At 36.5% G+C, this 17,358-nt stretch overlaps 1 protein-coding gene across 4 annotated transcripts in view; it reads right to left on the bottom strand.

The window, feature by feature from the left end:
• Pde4d (phosphodiesterase 4D) overlaps nt 1-17,358 on the bottom strand; it is a 1,402,687-nt gene that overhangs the window by 515,899 nt on the left and 869,430 nt on the right. The window contains exons 1-2 of one of the 4 annotated variants that reach the window (XM_042690978.1): nt 11,904-12,031; nt 10,787-11,483 (exon numbers count right to left, since the gene is read on the bottom strand). The exons of the other annotated variants lie outside the window; for them this stretch is intronic. Of the exons in view, the coding sequence (XP_042546912.1) occupies nt 10,787-10,932 (146 nt within the window). The 5' untranslated portion in view covers nt 10,933-11,483; nt 11,904-12,031. Of the gene's footprint in view, nt 1-10,786; nt 11,484-11,903; nt 12,032-17,358 lie in introns of those variants that run through there. 4 annotated transcript variants of the gene reach the window in all.

Below are 17,358 nucleotides of genomic sequence, written 5' to 3'. Positions count from 1 at the left end.
ATAGAAATGCACCATCCCACCCATTGCAACAATGAGAAGTACAAGTTGTCATGTTGAAAACGAACTTTACACCTTTGGTGTGTGTGGGGGGGGGGGGAATGGGTGGGAGTAGGGTAGGGGGAGGCTGGGAAGGGATGGGAAGGGGAAACAAAGGAGGAGGCTACAACGCTTGATAAGAAATGTGCTAGATAAGAAATGTACTCATTACCTTGCCCATGTAATTGTAACCCCTCTGTACAGTATGTTCACAATAAAAAAATAAAAAAAAATAAAAAATGTACTCATTATCTTGCCCATCTAATTGAAACCCCTCTGTACAGTATTTTCACAGTAATAAATAAATAAAAATTAAAAAAAAGAAATGCACCATCCCATGATTCAAACTGAGTCTAAGCTGTGGTCTTACTGAAAACTTCCAAAATACGATGTAGTTGAGATAGTTTGGTCCGCCACCAACTATGGCTAAAAGGTAAGATCTAGGTTGAGAAGGTAAGGTTGGGAAGTAACTACATTATTCCAGGCAACCTCGTTAACAATTCACAGCGTAGCTTCCTAATGTGTACAATAACACTAGCTCACATTTTACTGGTTACTTACTGATAGATGCTCTTCTAAATACTGACCACTTTTTGTTTTTCATTTAATCTACACAGCTACCCAATGAAATGAGCACTGATTTTATGAGTGGAGAACATGAATCACAAGTTACACGATTTTCCTGAGTTTGCACCCTTAGTGAATAGATGATGACCCCTAGTCTCATTTTCTTCAGAGGATTAAAATGAAGACATTGTCTGTGAAAAGGTTACTCTTTATCTGACATTAATAAGCTCTTCAATGCAATAGCTGTCACTATTATCTTTAATAATTTTATAGCATGCATCTCCTTGACTCATGTGCAAACCTGACACAGTAATATTTGTTGAAAAATGTGAACAGATAGTTAAATTATTCCACAATGATTCAATCTCTATTACGCATCCTTTTCCATGCACATATTCATTCAGAAAAATAAAGTATATAGAGTCGTTATTAATCATAGTACTGTGACAGGTTGTATGACACATGCAGTAGAACAAAGTGGTCAAGGGGCTGCTCTCAAGAATAGCCTGGAATGAGATATTTTTACTAGGAATTTTCCAAGGCTAGTTTGGTTATATAAAGTTCCTGGAATCCAGAGGATACCCAGGGAAGGCCTTGGGAAATGCCATCTGTCTGTGAATGGATATCCTGATCTACCTTAATTTTCAAACTCTCTCCAAACCCCAAACTTGTAAGGTCTATGTTTTGAGCTAAAAATGAGATTTTTCAATGAATACTTTCTTATCGTGGAACTCAAACACTCTAAAGATTAAGACTCTAGTTCCTTATTTCATACCTTATCTGAAGCTTCTTCCAAGTGGTCAATTGCCTTACTTTTCCCTTAGTTTTCCATTATTGGCTCACTAGCTTCCTTTCTCTAGGACATGAAGGACTCTCCAGCATGATACAGAATTATTGGTTCTAACTTACTGAGCAACTCAATGACAAAATTCCTGATATTAAGATCTCCACAACCTCAATTTGTCTTCAGACAGGGCCAGATGAAAGAAGAGGTTAAGGCTACGAAAAGAGACGGAAAGACACAAGGATGCATTTTTGTTGGCTAGGTTTTTCCAATTAGTCTGTATATCAGCATATCACAGACACATGTTGTTATCTTATCTGCCATTCCAAGTTAGAAGGAGCTATGATTCTATGAAAGAGGGTAAGAGATTTTTACAGGTAAGAGATTCCAGAAAAGAATCAGACCTATACTGATCTTGGGGCTTGAACTCTGCCTGCATGCTGTTCCTGAGCATTTTTTCTCAAGGCTAGTGTTCTACCACTAGCCTTTTGGTAGTGAATTGGAGATAAGTCTCATGGATCTTCCTGCCCAATCTGACTCCAAACTACAGTCCTCAGATCTCAGCCTCCTCAGTAGCTAGGGTTACAGGCATGAGCAATCAGCACCCTGCTCCATAGTTTTTTTTAAAGCACCTTAGTGATCATCATCAAATCATCATCTTAAGATTTATAAAAGAGTAACTTGGGGGCTGGGAAGGTAGCTCAGTGGTAGGGTGCTGGCCTTGCATGCCTGAGGCCCTGGGTTCGATTCCCCAGCACCACATAAGCAAAAAGAAAAAAGCCAGAAGTTGCGCTGTGCCAAGTGGTAGAGCGCTAGCCTTGAGCTGAAGAGCTGAGGGACAGCGCCCAGGCCCAGAGTTCAGGCCCCACAACCAGACCAAAAAAAAAAAACAAAAAGAGAGAAACTTGGAAACTCATGGAAGAAAAAGAATGAAATTACCTCGTGCATGGGCCTGCTAGTACTTGTTTTTTGGCTTTGGAGCCCCAACAAAAATCCCATAAAGCAATCCCATAAACAAAGCAATGATAAGACTTGTACATAAAGAATATTAGTGGAAAAGCTCTGCTGACCTCCAAAATTCATGATGATTGAAGAGATGAAAGGAATTCATAATCTCTGATAAATTTGTTCTGCTCCATAATTATTATGGACATAAAATCATGAGGCTAGTCAAAATTGTGCCTTTCTAATATCTTGTATTTGTCATCTTTTCCATCTGAAGGATCAGGTAAACATAAAAGAGATATTAATTAATATTTAATCCCTAAATTAGACTCAATTCTAGTTAAAGTCATATCATGCTTTGTTATTTTCAGTAAGTCTTCCAAAGAATGGTGACACTTTCAAGTAAACTTCACAAGGATTTTGAAGAAATCTTTCTTAAACAAAAAGAAAGTACAGGTTACATACACATATATGGTGGGGGAGGGTATTGGTGACAGCCTAACAAAAACCAAAGAAAAGTTCCTAATAAAAAGTGAGCAAAGAAGAATTCGGTTTTTTTCTTCCCACTGTGATTTTTATTCATTTGAAGATAAAATTCAAAGCAAACATCTTAGAATCTTTGAGCTTCTGTTTGTCACACAAGAATTATTTCCAGACAGCACTGGAAATCTCACATTTCCAAAATCAGGTCATGCAACTGGAACTGCAATCTAATTAGTAGGCTCATTAAACAGTTTCTACCACTATCAGGTAGACAACAACTAAAACAATAAAATTAGCTTTGCATGTGTTGGAATCTCCCAAAATGCAATCAAATGGGACAAATTCTAATTACAAAAACAATTCCTAATTTAATAATTAAGAATCATAAAGCCAGGCACTGGTAGATCAAGCCTGTAATCCTAGCTACTAAAAAGGCTGAGATCTGAGAATCATGGTTTGAAGCCTGCTCAGACAGGAAAGTCTATGAGAACCTTGTCTCCAATTAACCAGCAAAATTCCTAAAGTGGAGCTGTGGCCCACCTGCTAGAATTTCAACCTTGAGCAGACAAAGCTGAACAAGAGCAGTAGTAGGATCTGAGTTCAAGCCTACACATACAAAAGGAAATGTTAACATTTCCATCCATCTCTGGCCCTTTCCCCAACATAATACTTTGTGTATCTAATTTTAAAGCAGAGGTATACATGTTTTATTGACTTTCACTATTTGCTCAGCATCACTGACCTTTCTTCCAATGTGTTTGACACCTTTGTACTTGTCTCTTCAGTAGCCTTTGCAGTTCTCCACGGTGGCTGTTCTATTACTTTATTAACATCTCCCTCCTGCTTCTCCATCTTTCTAATTCTGAGCTAAAGGATTGAATTCTAATTTTCAGATAACAGAGGCTATAAGGCCAAATAGCCTCGACTTCTTCCTTATCCTTAAGTTCTACACTATCTGTATCCATCTGTCCTTAAGGAATCCCCTCCCCCACCATGCACACACTCCCAAATATCCTTGTAAATACCTGGTCTACTTCCCTAATTATTGACATCTTCTCCTCCCCTTTACTATTCCTGTTCTCCCTCCATTCTTCCCCTCTTTTTGTTCATTCTGTCTAAATATTTGTTTAAAAAAGTATTTTTACAGCCCCTGAAATATAACTTGTCCCCAGACACTTGCTTAAACTGTGCTTCAAAGTATTACTAATAACCACTAACCTCAAACCCTTCAAATATATTTTTGGTATCTATTTCTAGACTTTAAGGTAGTTAGATCAAGTCAATTAAGTTTCTTCTTTGTTTAGATTCCATATAACACCTTCTCTCTGTGTATTAATATTCTGCCTATTGCAACGTAACTATTTGTTTCTGTGGCTTTTTTCACCAGTCTATGAATGTCTGTCTTCAAGGCAAGACTCTGATATTAATCTGGATAGCTCTTCTATTTAAAAAATCAGCTCCAATATAATTCACTAAGAATGATATTTGCAGTGTCGGATGTTTAATCACAAAAGATGCCTCTTTTGTGATTAAAAAGTTTCTTTGGAATTTACCTGTTGTTTCAGATCTTTTGATACTCTTTTTGAATGCAGAAAATAAAATTTAAATACCCATTGAACATTGTGAAGAAAGTTATAGTGGTAGCAACAACCCCTTCCCCCAACTTGTATCTTTTTTGTAAGCAAAACCTTCAATCTGACTGTCACAAAGTAGAGGAGGAGCCAGTCGCAAAGTAGTGCAAAGGCTGGCATGGCATAGCCCAACAACGCTCTGCAGATATGGTGAATGGAGCTGACCCTCTATGATCTTCTCCCAAGTGTGGGCCCAAGGGAAGGGGTGTCTTTCACTTGCATAGAGACTCTGACAACTCACGAAACACTGAAGTTTCATTTCTTATTCATCTGCAGCTTTCCTAATATATTTGTCCAGCAGTACACCTTTTACTAATTCACCAAGGACCCTAAGTCCTAAATGGACCTGAGAACATAGTTCACTGCAAATTCCATGTACAGTTTTTCATTCTGAAAAACAGGAAAAGCTGCTGACATAGACTAAGTACAGGTCATACTGCTAACATTAACTAGTAGATTTTCTCAAGAATAGGCTCTTCACATTCAGAAGATAACCTACATACTTAGCCAACTGCCAAAAGCAGGGTGAGCCTTGTTGTCTTTGCTCTACCTCTAATCTGTTTTCCAAAGCCCATAAAAATGTATAAGGAATCTGATATGAAACAATATGATGGATTCAAAAGACACTGGGATTTCAAAACAGGCTAGACTCTCTTTTGAGGGGATCAGTTTCTCTTATGTGACCGAAATGTGTTGCTGAGCAAGTTACCTTCCTTGTAGATAAGTGGGGATTTAAGAAAGAGCCACCTCAAAAACATACAGTTACTATTTACTGACACAATTGACCTAAATTACTGATATAAGTAGGGAAACACGTGGCACACAAAAGTAGATTCAAATAGCAATGGTTTACCCATGATGAAAACAAGTTATATCTGTTATGTAAGTCTTTTAAAAAATTCATTCAAGTGACTTTAGCATGTCACCGTTAGCATTCTAGTTAATTATTATTACCAATGTGCTATAAGGTTGCCTTTAGTAGTCTGCTCTCAATCACGAAGTGGGCAGCTATCTGCTCTAATGATTTTCAACAGTACCAAAAGTTCAAACCATTCACAAGGTAACACAAAACATAAGCAACAGAATTAAGAGTTAGAAATCTGGTGTTTCTTAGTCCTTCCGAAGCTAATAACCTATTTTTCTGATTCAGATTATCTATCTTTGAGAGAAAAGTGTGTGTGTGTGTGTGTGTGTGTGTGTGTGTGTGTGTGTGTGTGTGTGTGTGTGTGTGTGTGTGTGTGTGTAGGTATGGGTGTGGATGTGTAACCAAATTCTATAATTGTTTTGGGTTTGTTTATAGGATAATACTTCTCAAACAACCGGACACACAAGCTAATAGTTTATCAGAGTATCAGCTGTGGTCCTTAATGTATGACTGGGAGGTATTTTTGAGTTATTGTTTTCAAAGATGGAATGAAGATTTAGCTAGATAGAGTAGTAATGAGTGTTAATGTTTATAGTATAAGCTTGAAGGTGGAGAAGAAAGAGGGAAAGGTTAAAAAACAAAAGAAATTTGAACTGTGGTGAGAAACTGATCATTAAATTCTCTTCAGTCCTTTTTAAGCCTAGAATTCTTAACTATTTTCCTTTTACACTTAATTGCCTTCCTTTTCTCTGAACCTGAAGACCTCAGCAATAAAAGAAGTAATTGAATAATAATCAACCAAAAGGAGTGTAAGCAACAAGACATGGAAAGTGAAGAAATAACAGAAGTTAAGCATCCTGTCTTCTTAGATGATTAATTTTCATAAGAGAGAGGTTTTATTTTCCTTTTCTTCACAGGGATTTTTTGAAGACCTCCCTGGCTTGGCCACCCACTTGGTCCACTGAATATACAACCTGTCAGCAGTTTAAAGCACACTAACTATTTTACAAGCATAGAAAGACTACTATGACTAAAACATATTATTATTTTCTGAAATTTTATAGGTATTGCCAGTGTCAACCTTTCTATTATATAATTCCTAATCATTTTTTTCTTATTTTCATTATGAAATTCTAGGGTATTATTATCAGAAATTAATAATATAGGTAGAAACAATAAAGGACATAAAATAGCCAAAAATTTTCTCTTGAAAATTCTACTTAATTTCATTAAAATTAGAAAAAAATTCATATTAGATCCAAACCTGAACTTCTGTCTGAAACAATAACTTGATGTTACCGACAGCTCAAGATTCACAAAAAAATACATGATTTAAAATTTATAATCTTAATTTTATTTAAAATAAATGTTTATAAATGAAGTATTTGGCCCTAAGTAAATTCGTTATTAAGGAGGATATCTGGTTATGACCAGACTTCCTGGTTACATTTATTGCAAAGAGGAAGAGATGTCACTGAGGTAAGATCAGCTGACCTACAATCTTATTAGATGACAGGTAAATATTGCACGAATTTGAGGCTGATGAGATGGAGCAAAACTCTAGTTATTTTACACAAGACTTAACATATTCTGTCCTGCAATATTGTCAATAATTCTGTCCACTAAACTCAGTATTTTTTTTTATGCAATAAAATTCAAATAAAGTAAATGAATTGGAATTCTTGTCAAAAATGAACTCTGGAAAATCTATTTCTGGGTTGAGTTCCACAGTTTCAATGTATTAGAAAAAGGGAAAAATCTAAAGGATGAAACTTTAAGTGGTTACATAGGAAGAATTATCTATTCACTAAAGAAGTAAGCCATCTTTCTTTCCCTCTGAATACTTGTTCATTGGATTATCTGAGTATAGATATATGTCAATCATATAATTATGAATAAAAAGATAAACAAAGGAACATAGGGACCTAAAAATGACCTAAATATTTAGTCAAAGTACTACAATCACTGTTTCACTATGTTTTGCCTCCTTTGGGATCAGCTTTCAGTATCACTAGGACAATTTCATAAGAGCATGTAGACATTTATCTCAGAAAATGAAATCTGAAGTACCAAATTAATCATTATCCAAATGCATTAGTCTCAAAACTTCTTCTGGTACCCCAGAAGGCACTCTAATGGCAGTACTGAGCAGGCTCACCAACAGGGGTCTTGCATTTGTCATTCTCCAGTCTCTTTCTGAATCTTTTGAGTCCATTATAAAAGATGCAAAGATACTCATACAAAATACCTCCTAAAATTCACAACCGCAAAATTGAACTGTTAAGATGACCTGATAAATCTGGCATAAAATCACCACATTTTTATAAAATAGATTGTGCAAAGTTATAATATATAAATACATAAACACACACATGATGTGCGCATGCGTATGCACACACACACATTATATATGTATATCTCTACATCTATAAGTAGATGTAGATATAGATATAGGCAAAAGCTGAAACATAGGTTAGTTATGCTGGGTTAAAACATTCTTTATAGATCCTTGTATGCGATTCAATGCCACAGAGGTTCTAAAGAGTTCTCTGCATTGCTACTAGATTGAATTTAAATTCCTAGAAAGCTGGCTTGAATTTCTTTTCTGTTGACCAATGCAAGACCAATTCCCAAATTGCCAGGCTACCATTCATTTCACACAACTAGCCAGAATAAAACATAGGACCTTTACAGTACTTGTTTATCCAATGAGGCAAACCCTTATCTTTGTTTGATTTGGCAGTAAAAAAAAGTTGAAAAGTGTAACGGAAAGAAGCCTTTGCTATAAAATCTTCCAGCATATGTTTTTAATGTAGTTTCAAATAAAAAAGGCACATTCTTTATACCACTGTTTCAGTACTCATAGGGTACTACTTGAGCCAAGTAACAGGACCATTTACTAACTTTAACCAAGAAACAAATTTGTAATAGGATTGTGCAGTTATCACCATGCTGCCTTAGGGAAAGAGGATGATAGTTTGTATTTGAATGGCTGGTAAACTTTGAAAGACAACTCCAGACCTGCTAAGTCTCAATTTATCTCCTTGTTCCAGAGCAGACACCTCTACATCCTAACTATTCTGCATCTGCCTACTCAAAGGGCTCAAGGCCTTCATACTTCAGTGAAGGCTCCTGGAAACAAAGCACCTATCTCCTGTAATATGTCTATTGCTCCCTGTCATCAGTATCTGTTGTCATCTTCAGGTCTGCCCCTCTATGAAGAAACAGACCTATCTGTGAAAATGATAGTTTAGAAATGAAAGGGAGAATAACTTGGCCAACCTTCCTTCTTGACACAAACATTCATGAGTATAGAATTGGATCCAACAGAGACAAAAGGAAAGAACAGTTTCTGTCAACAAACTCCTAGACTTTCTTGCTGAGGAACTAAAAGGTGAGGTTGTAAGTAGTAGGAAAATGACAATAACTAGGGAAGTTAGAACCATCTACACACTAACTGGATCACCTGGAAAAAAAATCACCTCCTTCCTTTGAGTCTAATGTTTCATTAATCGATCCTTCTAAGAGGCCCAAGGAGGAAGATGGTATACAAAACACTTTCAATCCCTGTTAGCCCAGTCTGTCCACAAAATCAACACATCGGCATACCATGCAGTGAAATGGATGAAGGGTTATCTAGCTCTGGGCACAAAAGAAAATCACCAGGACTTTCAACTTCTCTATTCAGCTTTCCAACCTATGTATTACAAATCTAGGAGCATGAATAAGCAAATCTGCATTCTTTCCAAAACTAGAGTTGAATAGCTCACTACTTTCCAGTCACATGTAGAGGTGAGGTTAGTGCAAGAAAATAAAAGGTAATTGTAATGCTAGACTTTCAAAGAACACATGCATCCTACCTATTGCAGCATAAATAAATGCACTCCCAACAATAAGGTTAGCTAGAACAAAAACTGTTGCTTTGTACCAAGGTACACTTTATAGAAATAAGAATGCTAATTTTCCCTTGTTGACAAATCTCAAGAGGTATAACATTAACCTTCAAGAAAAGTGTAAGAATAGAAGACTAAAATTAATATTTGACAAATGCCTACTATATACCCAGGGTAGTGTCTGAGACCTTTAAATCTCAGGATTAACGGGTACCAATGAGAAATTTTTGGTAAGAACAACAAGGACTTTATGCTGACGTCTGACCCTCACTGACAGGACAAGCATTGGCACCAATGCTCCCACTGAGTTGGGAACTCTGATGATGCAGTTGGAAATGGGCCACTGAGATTTGCAGGCATGACACCCAGACTCCCTCACAAACACATTCGAGTCTGGGGACAGTGGCTGTGGCCAGTGGAGAAGGGAGATACGCCACAATGTTGATGCTCAGCATCTCTGGTATTGGTAGAAAACAGGCACATGCCTAGAGCGACAGAGGATGTCTCCAACCTTTCTCTGCAATGAATTTCTTAGTTGAAAGCCAAAACCAAACCAGCAGGTGATTCTGATAGTACCTTCAGCAATCTAGAGGCTTTCATTAAAAACAGTGTCATAAAACCAGCTGGAAAACCTTGGGAGCCTGTGTTTGGATATCTATTACTTATCCCAATTTCCAGCCAAAATATTTACCTGAGAAATATACTTGGAAAATCAAACACAATACAGTATCCCAAACAACTCATGTTGAAAGACACAAAGATTTACAAGTGCCTTTATTATGCATTCACGAAGTTTTGCTATGGGAGATTTGAATCCAAAACCACCCTAGAGGTAACGATAAAAAGCAAGCATTTTTTAAAACATGCCCTTGCCATACCCTCACCAATTATTTTTATATGTATCAGTCATAAACTCTAATAAGAAAATGATAAATGATAGCATACCCCAAGGCATCTTAATATATCGCATTGAACCTTAATACAGGACCAAATATCTACTCACTGAGCAAGTCCTATTAGAATTTGAACACATCATGAAGTATGTGTTCGATTTCTATTAGAATTCTATGAGTTCATTCCAGCAAAAAATATTTTAACTTAAATATGTGAGGCGTCAATATATCTTAGAATGATTTTTAAATCGAGTCAACATAACAAGTTTCCTTTAACCTTCTTCTGGAAATTCAGGCCAATGGATAGCAGAGATGGAAAATTCATATATGTATTTCCAAATAACCAGAAAAATACATATACCTCAAATCTCCCTTTTAAAAAATTATACCTTAATTTTTTGTGCTATTCTTACAGCTTTCTTTTTATCTGATATTTTGTCCATGAAATATTAGCAATTTTAAATGTCCTCATGCTAGATTTCTTATTTGGGATGCTTTATGTTAAAAAGTAATTTTAAAAAAATTGTGTAACCACTACTTTCTCAGAAAACCTTTGACTTGATACGTGTGTTGTTTTACATTCTCATACTGCTAGTAGTATTTCTGTCTCAGACAAATCCCTCTCTGGTACTTGTCATAGAATTTGCAGGGTCTAATTTTTTAAGCTGAAAGGGATATTGATTACTCACCATATCCAGGAATGCCTTCTAAAGGGGAAATTATTCACGTGCATCATGTTCGCAGATTTCTTGTCATCAATATTTTCCTTCTCTCCTGTGTTACATGTAGTGATTTTCACAGATGATTCCAACTCTTTTGTTTGTGCAGCTATCATGGGCAATTATTGCAACAAGTATTGAGTTCCAAAAAGATTCCCCCCCAAAATCCCCAAAAGCAACAATAAAAGCCCTTCCAGGATTTGAAGAACGAAACATCACAGAGCACCCTGCAGGTACAGGTCCATCCATTTAGGCTCCATTAGTTAGTCAACATCCTAAAATAACCAGTCAAACTGCTAATCTTAAATGATGGCAAATATTGTCCTGGTTTGTTTTTTTTAATCCAATTGCCTTGAGTATAAATTAATGCATCCTCAAAGGAAGAACTATGGAATGTGGGACAAAAGGACTCAAAAGACAGTTTCTTGTTATCCTTGTGACCGAAGTGTCAGAAGGGAAATGGAAAAGTTCAGGTTGCTTTGCCATGCTGTCATTTAGAAATGAATATTGCTTTTTCTTCTTTCTTAGGCACATATTCCCGTGTGGTCACTTTAATGCAGTGCTACCGTCTGAGACGTGTTGGACAAAGACCTGGGCAGAGGGATTGGAAACCATATATAGAGCCAAAGTCAACTTCTTCCCCAAATCTCAGAATTGCTGGTTTCCACTGCAAAAGTAGAAAGGCAAGGAGTAATTTCTGCATTGCAAGACAGGATTCCCACTCTCTACCATCATGACTTCAGAAGGTGCCGTGGTGATGAAATTCATTTCTACTGCCTAACCCCAGAACAAGGCGGGCTATTCTCTTCAAGTCAAATGACTAAGCTATTGATCCTTTCCATGCAGAATCCCCTTTAATTTGGTATCAAAATCATGTGTGGGCTTTTAAATATTTTTGGCCTTGGAAAGCCAACGAGTTTCACAGCTGCAAGTCAGACGTTGTCTAAGAATTTCTTCCCCCACTGTCTCTTCCTTGTGCTCTTCTCCTTTTCTTTTTCCTTACCCCAGATTCAGTGCCCCAAGAGATGTCATTTACTCTGATGCTCTGACATCTTCTGAAAGATTTTCACACCCAAGCTATACAGACCTTGCCTGCTTTTAAAACACAATGGCAACAGGCTCCTGCTGGAGTCCCTTCTCGCTGAATTTGCAAGCAGAACGTTTGGAATCCTCGCAGCCACCTTTTCTGCCCTGGGATGTGCCGCCCCAGCTCTGAGCAGCTCAGGACACTTGCAGGCTCCCTGGTACTGTACATTAACTCTGCAGCAACCCGCTTGCTCTGCAGACTGCTGCCTGACAGGGAAAGTGCTGGCGTCAAGGGGGCCCTCTAGGTGGGTTCCCAGACACTGCAGTTGCGCTTTCTTTGAGAGCCTCCGAGGATGAACAAACAAAAAAAGGGTTAAAGGAAGAGCTCGCCCTGAAGGAGGAGATTTCTTTCAGTAGGTAATTACCAGGCAAGAGAAGCTAAACACTAAGAAATCTGTAAATAAACTCACGGGGAGAAATAACACCTTGAACAAATAGATACTATTTCCCAGGGAGGGTTTTTATTTTGTTTTGTTTTGTTTCTGGCCTTTTCCAGCCAAAAAAAAAAAAAAAAAAAAGAAAGCGAATAAAAAGAAGTCGAGAGAGTCTCTGCAAATGACAGGGTTTTGTCAATTCGATTCAAAACATGAAAAAAGAACAAAAATATGGGGGTGGGAAAGCCTCGCTTAACCCACCATTTGTAACCATTTAGCTACAGATGTCCAGGCTATGATTTTGGACAGGAAATCCTGGGGAAGCCAGTTCAGCAGAAGTCAGTTAGACTTCAGTTGCAATTTGCTCATGTCATAAAGCTGCTTGTTTGATTAGGGGGTGGGTAGCCGGGAGGAGAGCTCAGATATTACATGCCAGCGTCTACGGTGGGTATTTTGTATTTCCTCAAGCTTGTTCCTTTGTTGCAAAAAAACCTGTTCAATAATCCCCCCGAAAGCGCCCCATCACCGTTGATGCCATTTTGGAGCAAGAATAAAATAGTAAACTCTTTGAATAGTAGGTTGGCACTTAAATGGTGTTTGCTGGAAATCAGTCAAAGGATGGGTTTTACAGTAGCAGTGCACTTAATATTGATGTTTCACTTTTAACTTAGGTATTTAAAAGGGTTGTTATGCAATTGCTTAATACTAAATGGGATACTGGCAACACTTAATAAATCATGCTATTATCTTTAGTTAGGATCTCCCCAGTGAGATCCTGCCTTGCAGAAAGCATTAGGTGGGGGGAGGGCATTTTTCAACATTCAAAACCAGGTAGGAATCATATAGTTCGTTTTGAGAACTGCTATGATTTGGTCAATTAATGATCCCCAAACCTTCTTTCCTGGGAGGACAAAGAATAAGGTCATTCCTTTAAAAGTAGTTTGAACTTTAGGTTAAAAATGGCACTATATTTTTATTTATTGATTTATTCATTCATTCATTCTTCTACCTTTTCCCCCTTCGCCCTTCTTTTGACTACCCACTTCCATATTATCCAGCAACTCTACTTCTAGGCATTTACCTGAAAGTTAAAAAATGGCACTATAGTACAAAAAGAATTTGAAGATACTCTTTGGGACAGATTTTTTAAAATATAGCATAGACAATTTTTCTATAGAAACTAAATTTCTTCTATAAGCTTATCTGAGTGATTTGAGCAGTAAACATCAGTCTGAATTGTTTTTAGTAACTTTGATAATACCTGGAATCGGGTGTCACAGAATTATTCAAAATTTGATATTACAGTAGATATTTAAATATTTAATATTTAAATATTATTTAAGGAGAAGGAGTGCTGACAATGTTTCAAGAGTTTTGCATAAAGATCTCATTTAACCCTTTTAATACCACTAGAGTCCAGAACTGTTACCAGCCCTGATCTTCACATGAGGAAATTGAGGCATTCCAATGTTAAGTGGCTTGTTAGAAGTCTCCATTTTTAGAGTCATCATTTGAATAAAGAAAGTGTGGCTCCATCCAGCCCTGCATGAGTTAGCACTAAATGTTAGGATCTCCATAATAGTTATAACACAAGCTGACATTATTTTCAAGCTTCTAATTTTTTGCATGCATTATTTTAGCCTCAGAGAATCATGGTGAGGAGGTTGAAATAGTTATTATGCCATTCTGGGGTTGAATCTCTAAAGAGACCATGTTTATTTCTCATCATGGAGGACAAAGTCTGGATAGAATTCAGAATATTGACTTGGTTGGTTTTTGGATGATGGGTAATGATGATGATATCCATCAGTTTAACTACTTCAAAGTCAACATTTACTTCTCACTTCTCATACCATGTAATAACTTAGGCCTCCATGGACAATTTGTAAGTACAAAGTTCAAAATGATAGAAACCAAGGGAACACGTTTTCTTTTATTGTATACATTTTTAAACATTTCTTTCTCCTTCTGTAGCCCATTCTATTCCAATTTGGTTCATAAGCCAAAGTCTTATCTATGAGTGATATGACAGCAAAAATATCTCTTTCCCAGCTGCCAAAAAGTTCAGCATTTAAAATGGATTAGGTAGTAATTCTGAGGGAGCACAGAAGTGGTAGAACAAAGGGTGAACAAATGCAGCAGTGATACTCACTAGATATTATGCTGAAAATGAACTATACAATTTGAAAAAAAAAGTAAAATGGACTAGCTCTGGTTCAATTTTTGAGCAATGATAAAATAACCATCACTTAGGCATTAGATCACTAAAAGACACGTTAAATTAAAATATTCTAAATTAAGAAGATAGTCCTCAACATTTTTGAAATATTTGTTTGTTTGTAACTAGGAATGCATAATAAACCATATTATATTAATATTTTTTACAGACTTGAGATAACAAGTATTAAAGAGTAAGTTTGCTTAGATTATAGAGAAAGCTCATCTCCAGCATTTTTGTTCCAGGTATATTTGAAGTAGATCCTTAAGCATTATGACTACTAAAATTATAACTGATAATTCACAAAATTTCAAGAAACAAAAGTGATGCAGAACTAATAGATTTGGGACTTAAAAGTAAGTTTTCTTTCTTTTTTTGAAGGCATTAAGACATTTATTTAAATTATTTTGGGAAGAAAACTTGGTCAAAACAACTGTAGGCACACAACATATTTACACTAAGATATGTATTCAAATGTTTTTTTCTTTCATGCGATTGTTTCTAACACATTTACAAGATTCTTTCTTTGTAGCTTTGTATGCCCCTCCCCCACAGTATAACCCCTGCTTTCACTGTATTTGATGTTGGTATAATTTGTGGAGGGGAAGGGGAAAAAATAAATCGTTTAAATAGGGATACAGGTGGACCCATTGCAACAATGAGATGTACAAGTCATTATGTTGAAAAAAGAACTTTACAACTTTGGTGAGGGGCGGGGTAGCGGGGAGGATTGGGTGAGGGCTGGGTAGGATGAGAAGGGATGGGAAGGGGAAACAAAGGAGGAGGCTACAATGCTTGATAAGAAATGTACTCATTTATCTTGCCCGTGTAATTGTAACCCCTCTGTACAGTATTTTCACAATAAAAAAAAGTAAGTTTTCAAAGATAAATAATGTTAAGGGACTAAGGTACTACTTATCTGTTTTGTTCTATTAAAAAATAATGATTCTTCTATGATACTTCTAATACCAAAAGTAGCTATAAAAGATTATTTTAATGACCCATCCCAGCCCCATTAATACAATCAATAAAGGAGTGCTAATTATTAGCAAGGCACCTATAGTTTGGCATAAACTTGACAAGGTCCCTGTGGCTATACCGTCAGCTCTACAAGCACTAATTTTGTCTTGTGGTTTAAAAAAGAATAAACCCACAATAAACACAGAAATAGGTTTTCCAAGGATGGCATAATATTCACCACCATTATGTGAGAATGTTGTAAGAAGAGATGGAATGTTGGTTTATCAATAAAGTGTAACTGCAAACCCAGGAAAACAAAATAATCAACATTTTCATTTAAAAAATGCTTAGTGCACTAGGGCTCAGAGCAAGAAATATTTAATATCTAATGTCCTCATGTCCTTAACTCCACTAGGTCATTTTATGGCCAGGAGGATATGATCCTAAGATTGATTATTTTCAAAGTAACTTCCTGGGGACCCTGTGGTTTTATAAAGTTGCTTTAGTAACTTAGGGGCAAAGAGGAGGCCAGATACACTTGGCTGCTGCAATCAGGGCTCCTTTTGATTTGTGCCAGGCTTGTCTCAAAGAAAGAGTTGTTTCTCCGAGAAAAAGGTTACAAAATCACAGTAGGAATACAGAATTAACATTTTTTAGTCAAATTCTTATTCTACTATTCTAAGTTTCAGGACTCTATCCTTTTCAAATGTTTCACTTTGTAAGGTTCTCTTACAATAATACAGTGATGAAGCTATGCCTCTATGTTAATACAATCATAGCATAATAAAACAGGCTCTAGTTCCTTGAACCTGGGCGTTTCCTATAATCTGTTGTCAGTGGTAGTTATCAGATAGGGAAGACATTATGATTTTCCTTTTCCTTCAAAGTTTCACTCAGAGAAAGTAACAATTTTAAAATGAACAATATTTTTCTGTCACATACTCATTTTGCTATCAGCCATAAATTAATATCATTACCTCTCAGATAAAATCAAATTAAATGACAAGACTCTTAACGATCATCCTTCATTAATTTTATATCATTTTCTAATCATCAGTTCAAATATTTTAGGAAAGTTTCCCAACTTTTGTCTTTAGTTATCAAAAAATCAGCTTCCTCATTTTGTCTACATATTTTAAAACATTCAACTGTGTGTCAATAGTATAAATATGTTATATGGAAGTTGCTAAGCTACTAGTAGATGTCTTTTGCCAAAGTTGTGACTTTCTGCCTCAGACAAAAAAGCAGTGCATCTTTAATTTTCTTCAGAAAAGAAAGAAAATTGTTTGTACATTCCAAATGTATGTGTTTGTGTGTGTACACATGTATGCATTTGTTTCTTTCATGTCATGTATCATCAAGTGATAAAGAGATGAAAATGTCATGCCAATATGTAGAATGGGACCCAAGATGACAATATTTTCTCCTCTCTCCTGTGGGCAGACAGCATAAAGAGCATTCAAGACTAAATCCTACCTTTTACCCCTATCCTCTGAAAAGGAGGAGTACAGTCTTCCTCTGGGTATTTATGGCACCAAAAACGTTGCTGGCACTCAGTAAATATTAAGTTATGACCCTGTTGATAGCAATGACTTTCCACGTCTGGCAAGTTCTGGCAAAAGTCTGCAGGCACAGTGCACAGCACATTCACAGTGAAATAGGAGAAGCCCTTCATGAAGCCATGGTTTCAGTGCTAAGCGTCAGGGAACTGCGTCATCTTTCAGCAAGTCACTACTGTATCCAATTTCTACATAGTCTTATAACCAAAGAAATCATCACCATTTGAGAATGGAAACGAAATAAGCTGAATCCATGTTTTGATCACATAAAATCAATAGATGGTTTGTTAGACCTGCTCATGACTTTAGCAAATCTTTAGCTCATGAAAGAAACCTTGCATTTTG

This window comes from Dipodomys spectabilis, unplaced genomic scaffold (assembly GCF_019054845.1).
Source record: "Dipodomys spectabilis isolate Male_0828 unplaced genomic scaffold, ASM1905484v1 ptg000140l, whole genome shotgun sequence".
Classification (NCBI taxonomy): Eukaryota; Metazoa; Chordata; class Mammalia; order Rodentia; family Heteromyidae; genus Dipodomys; species Dipodomys spectabilis.
The sequence above is the reverse complement of the archived record's forward strand: the minus strand, read 5'-3'. Positions and strand labels throughout refer to the sequence as shown.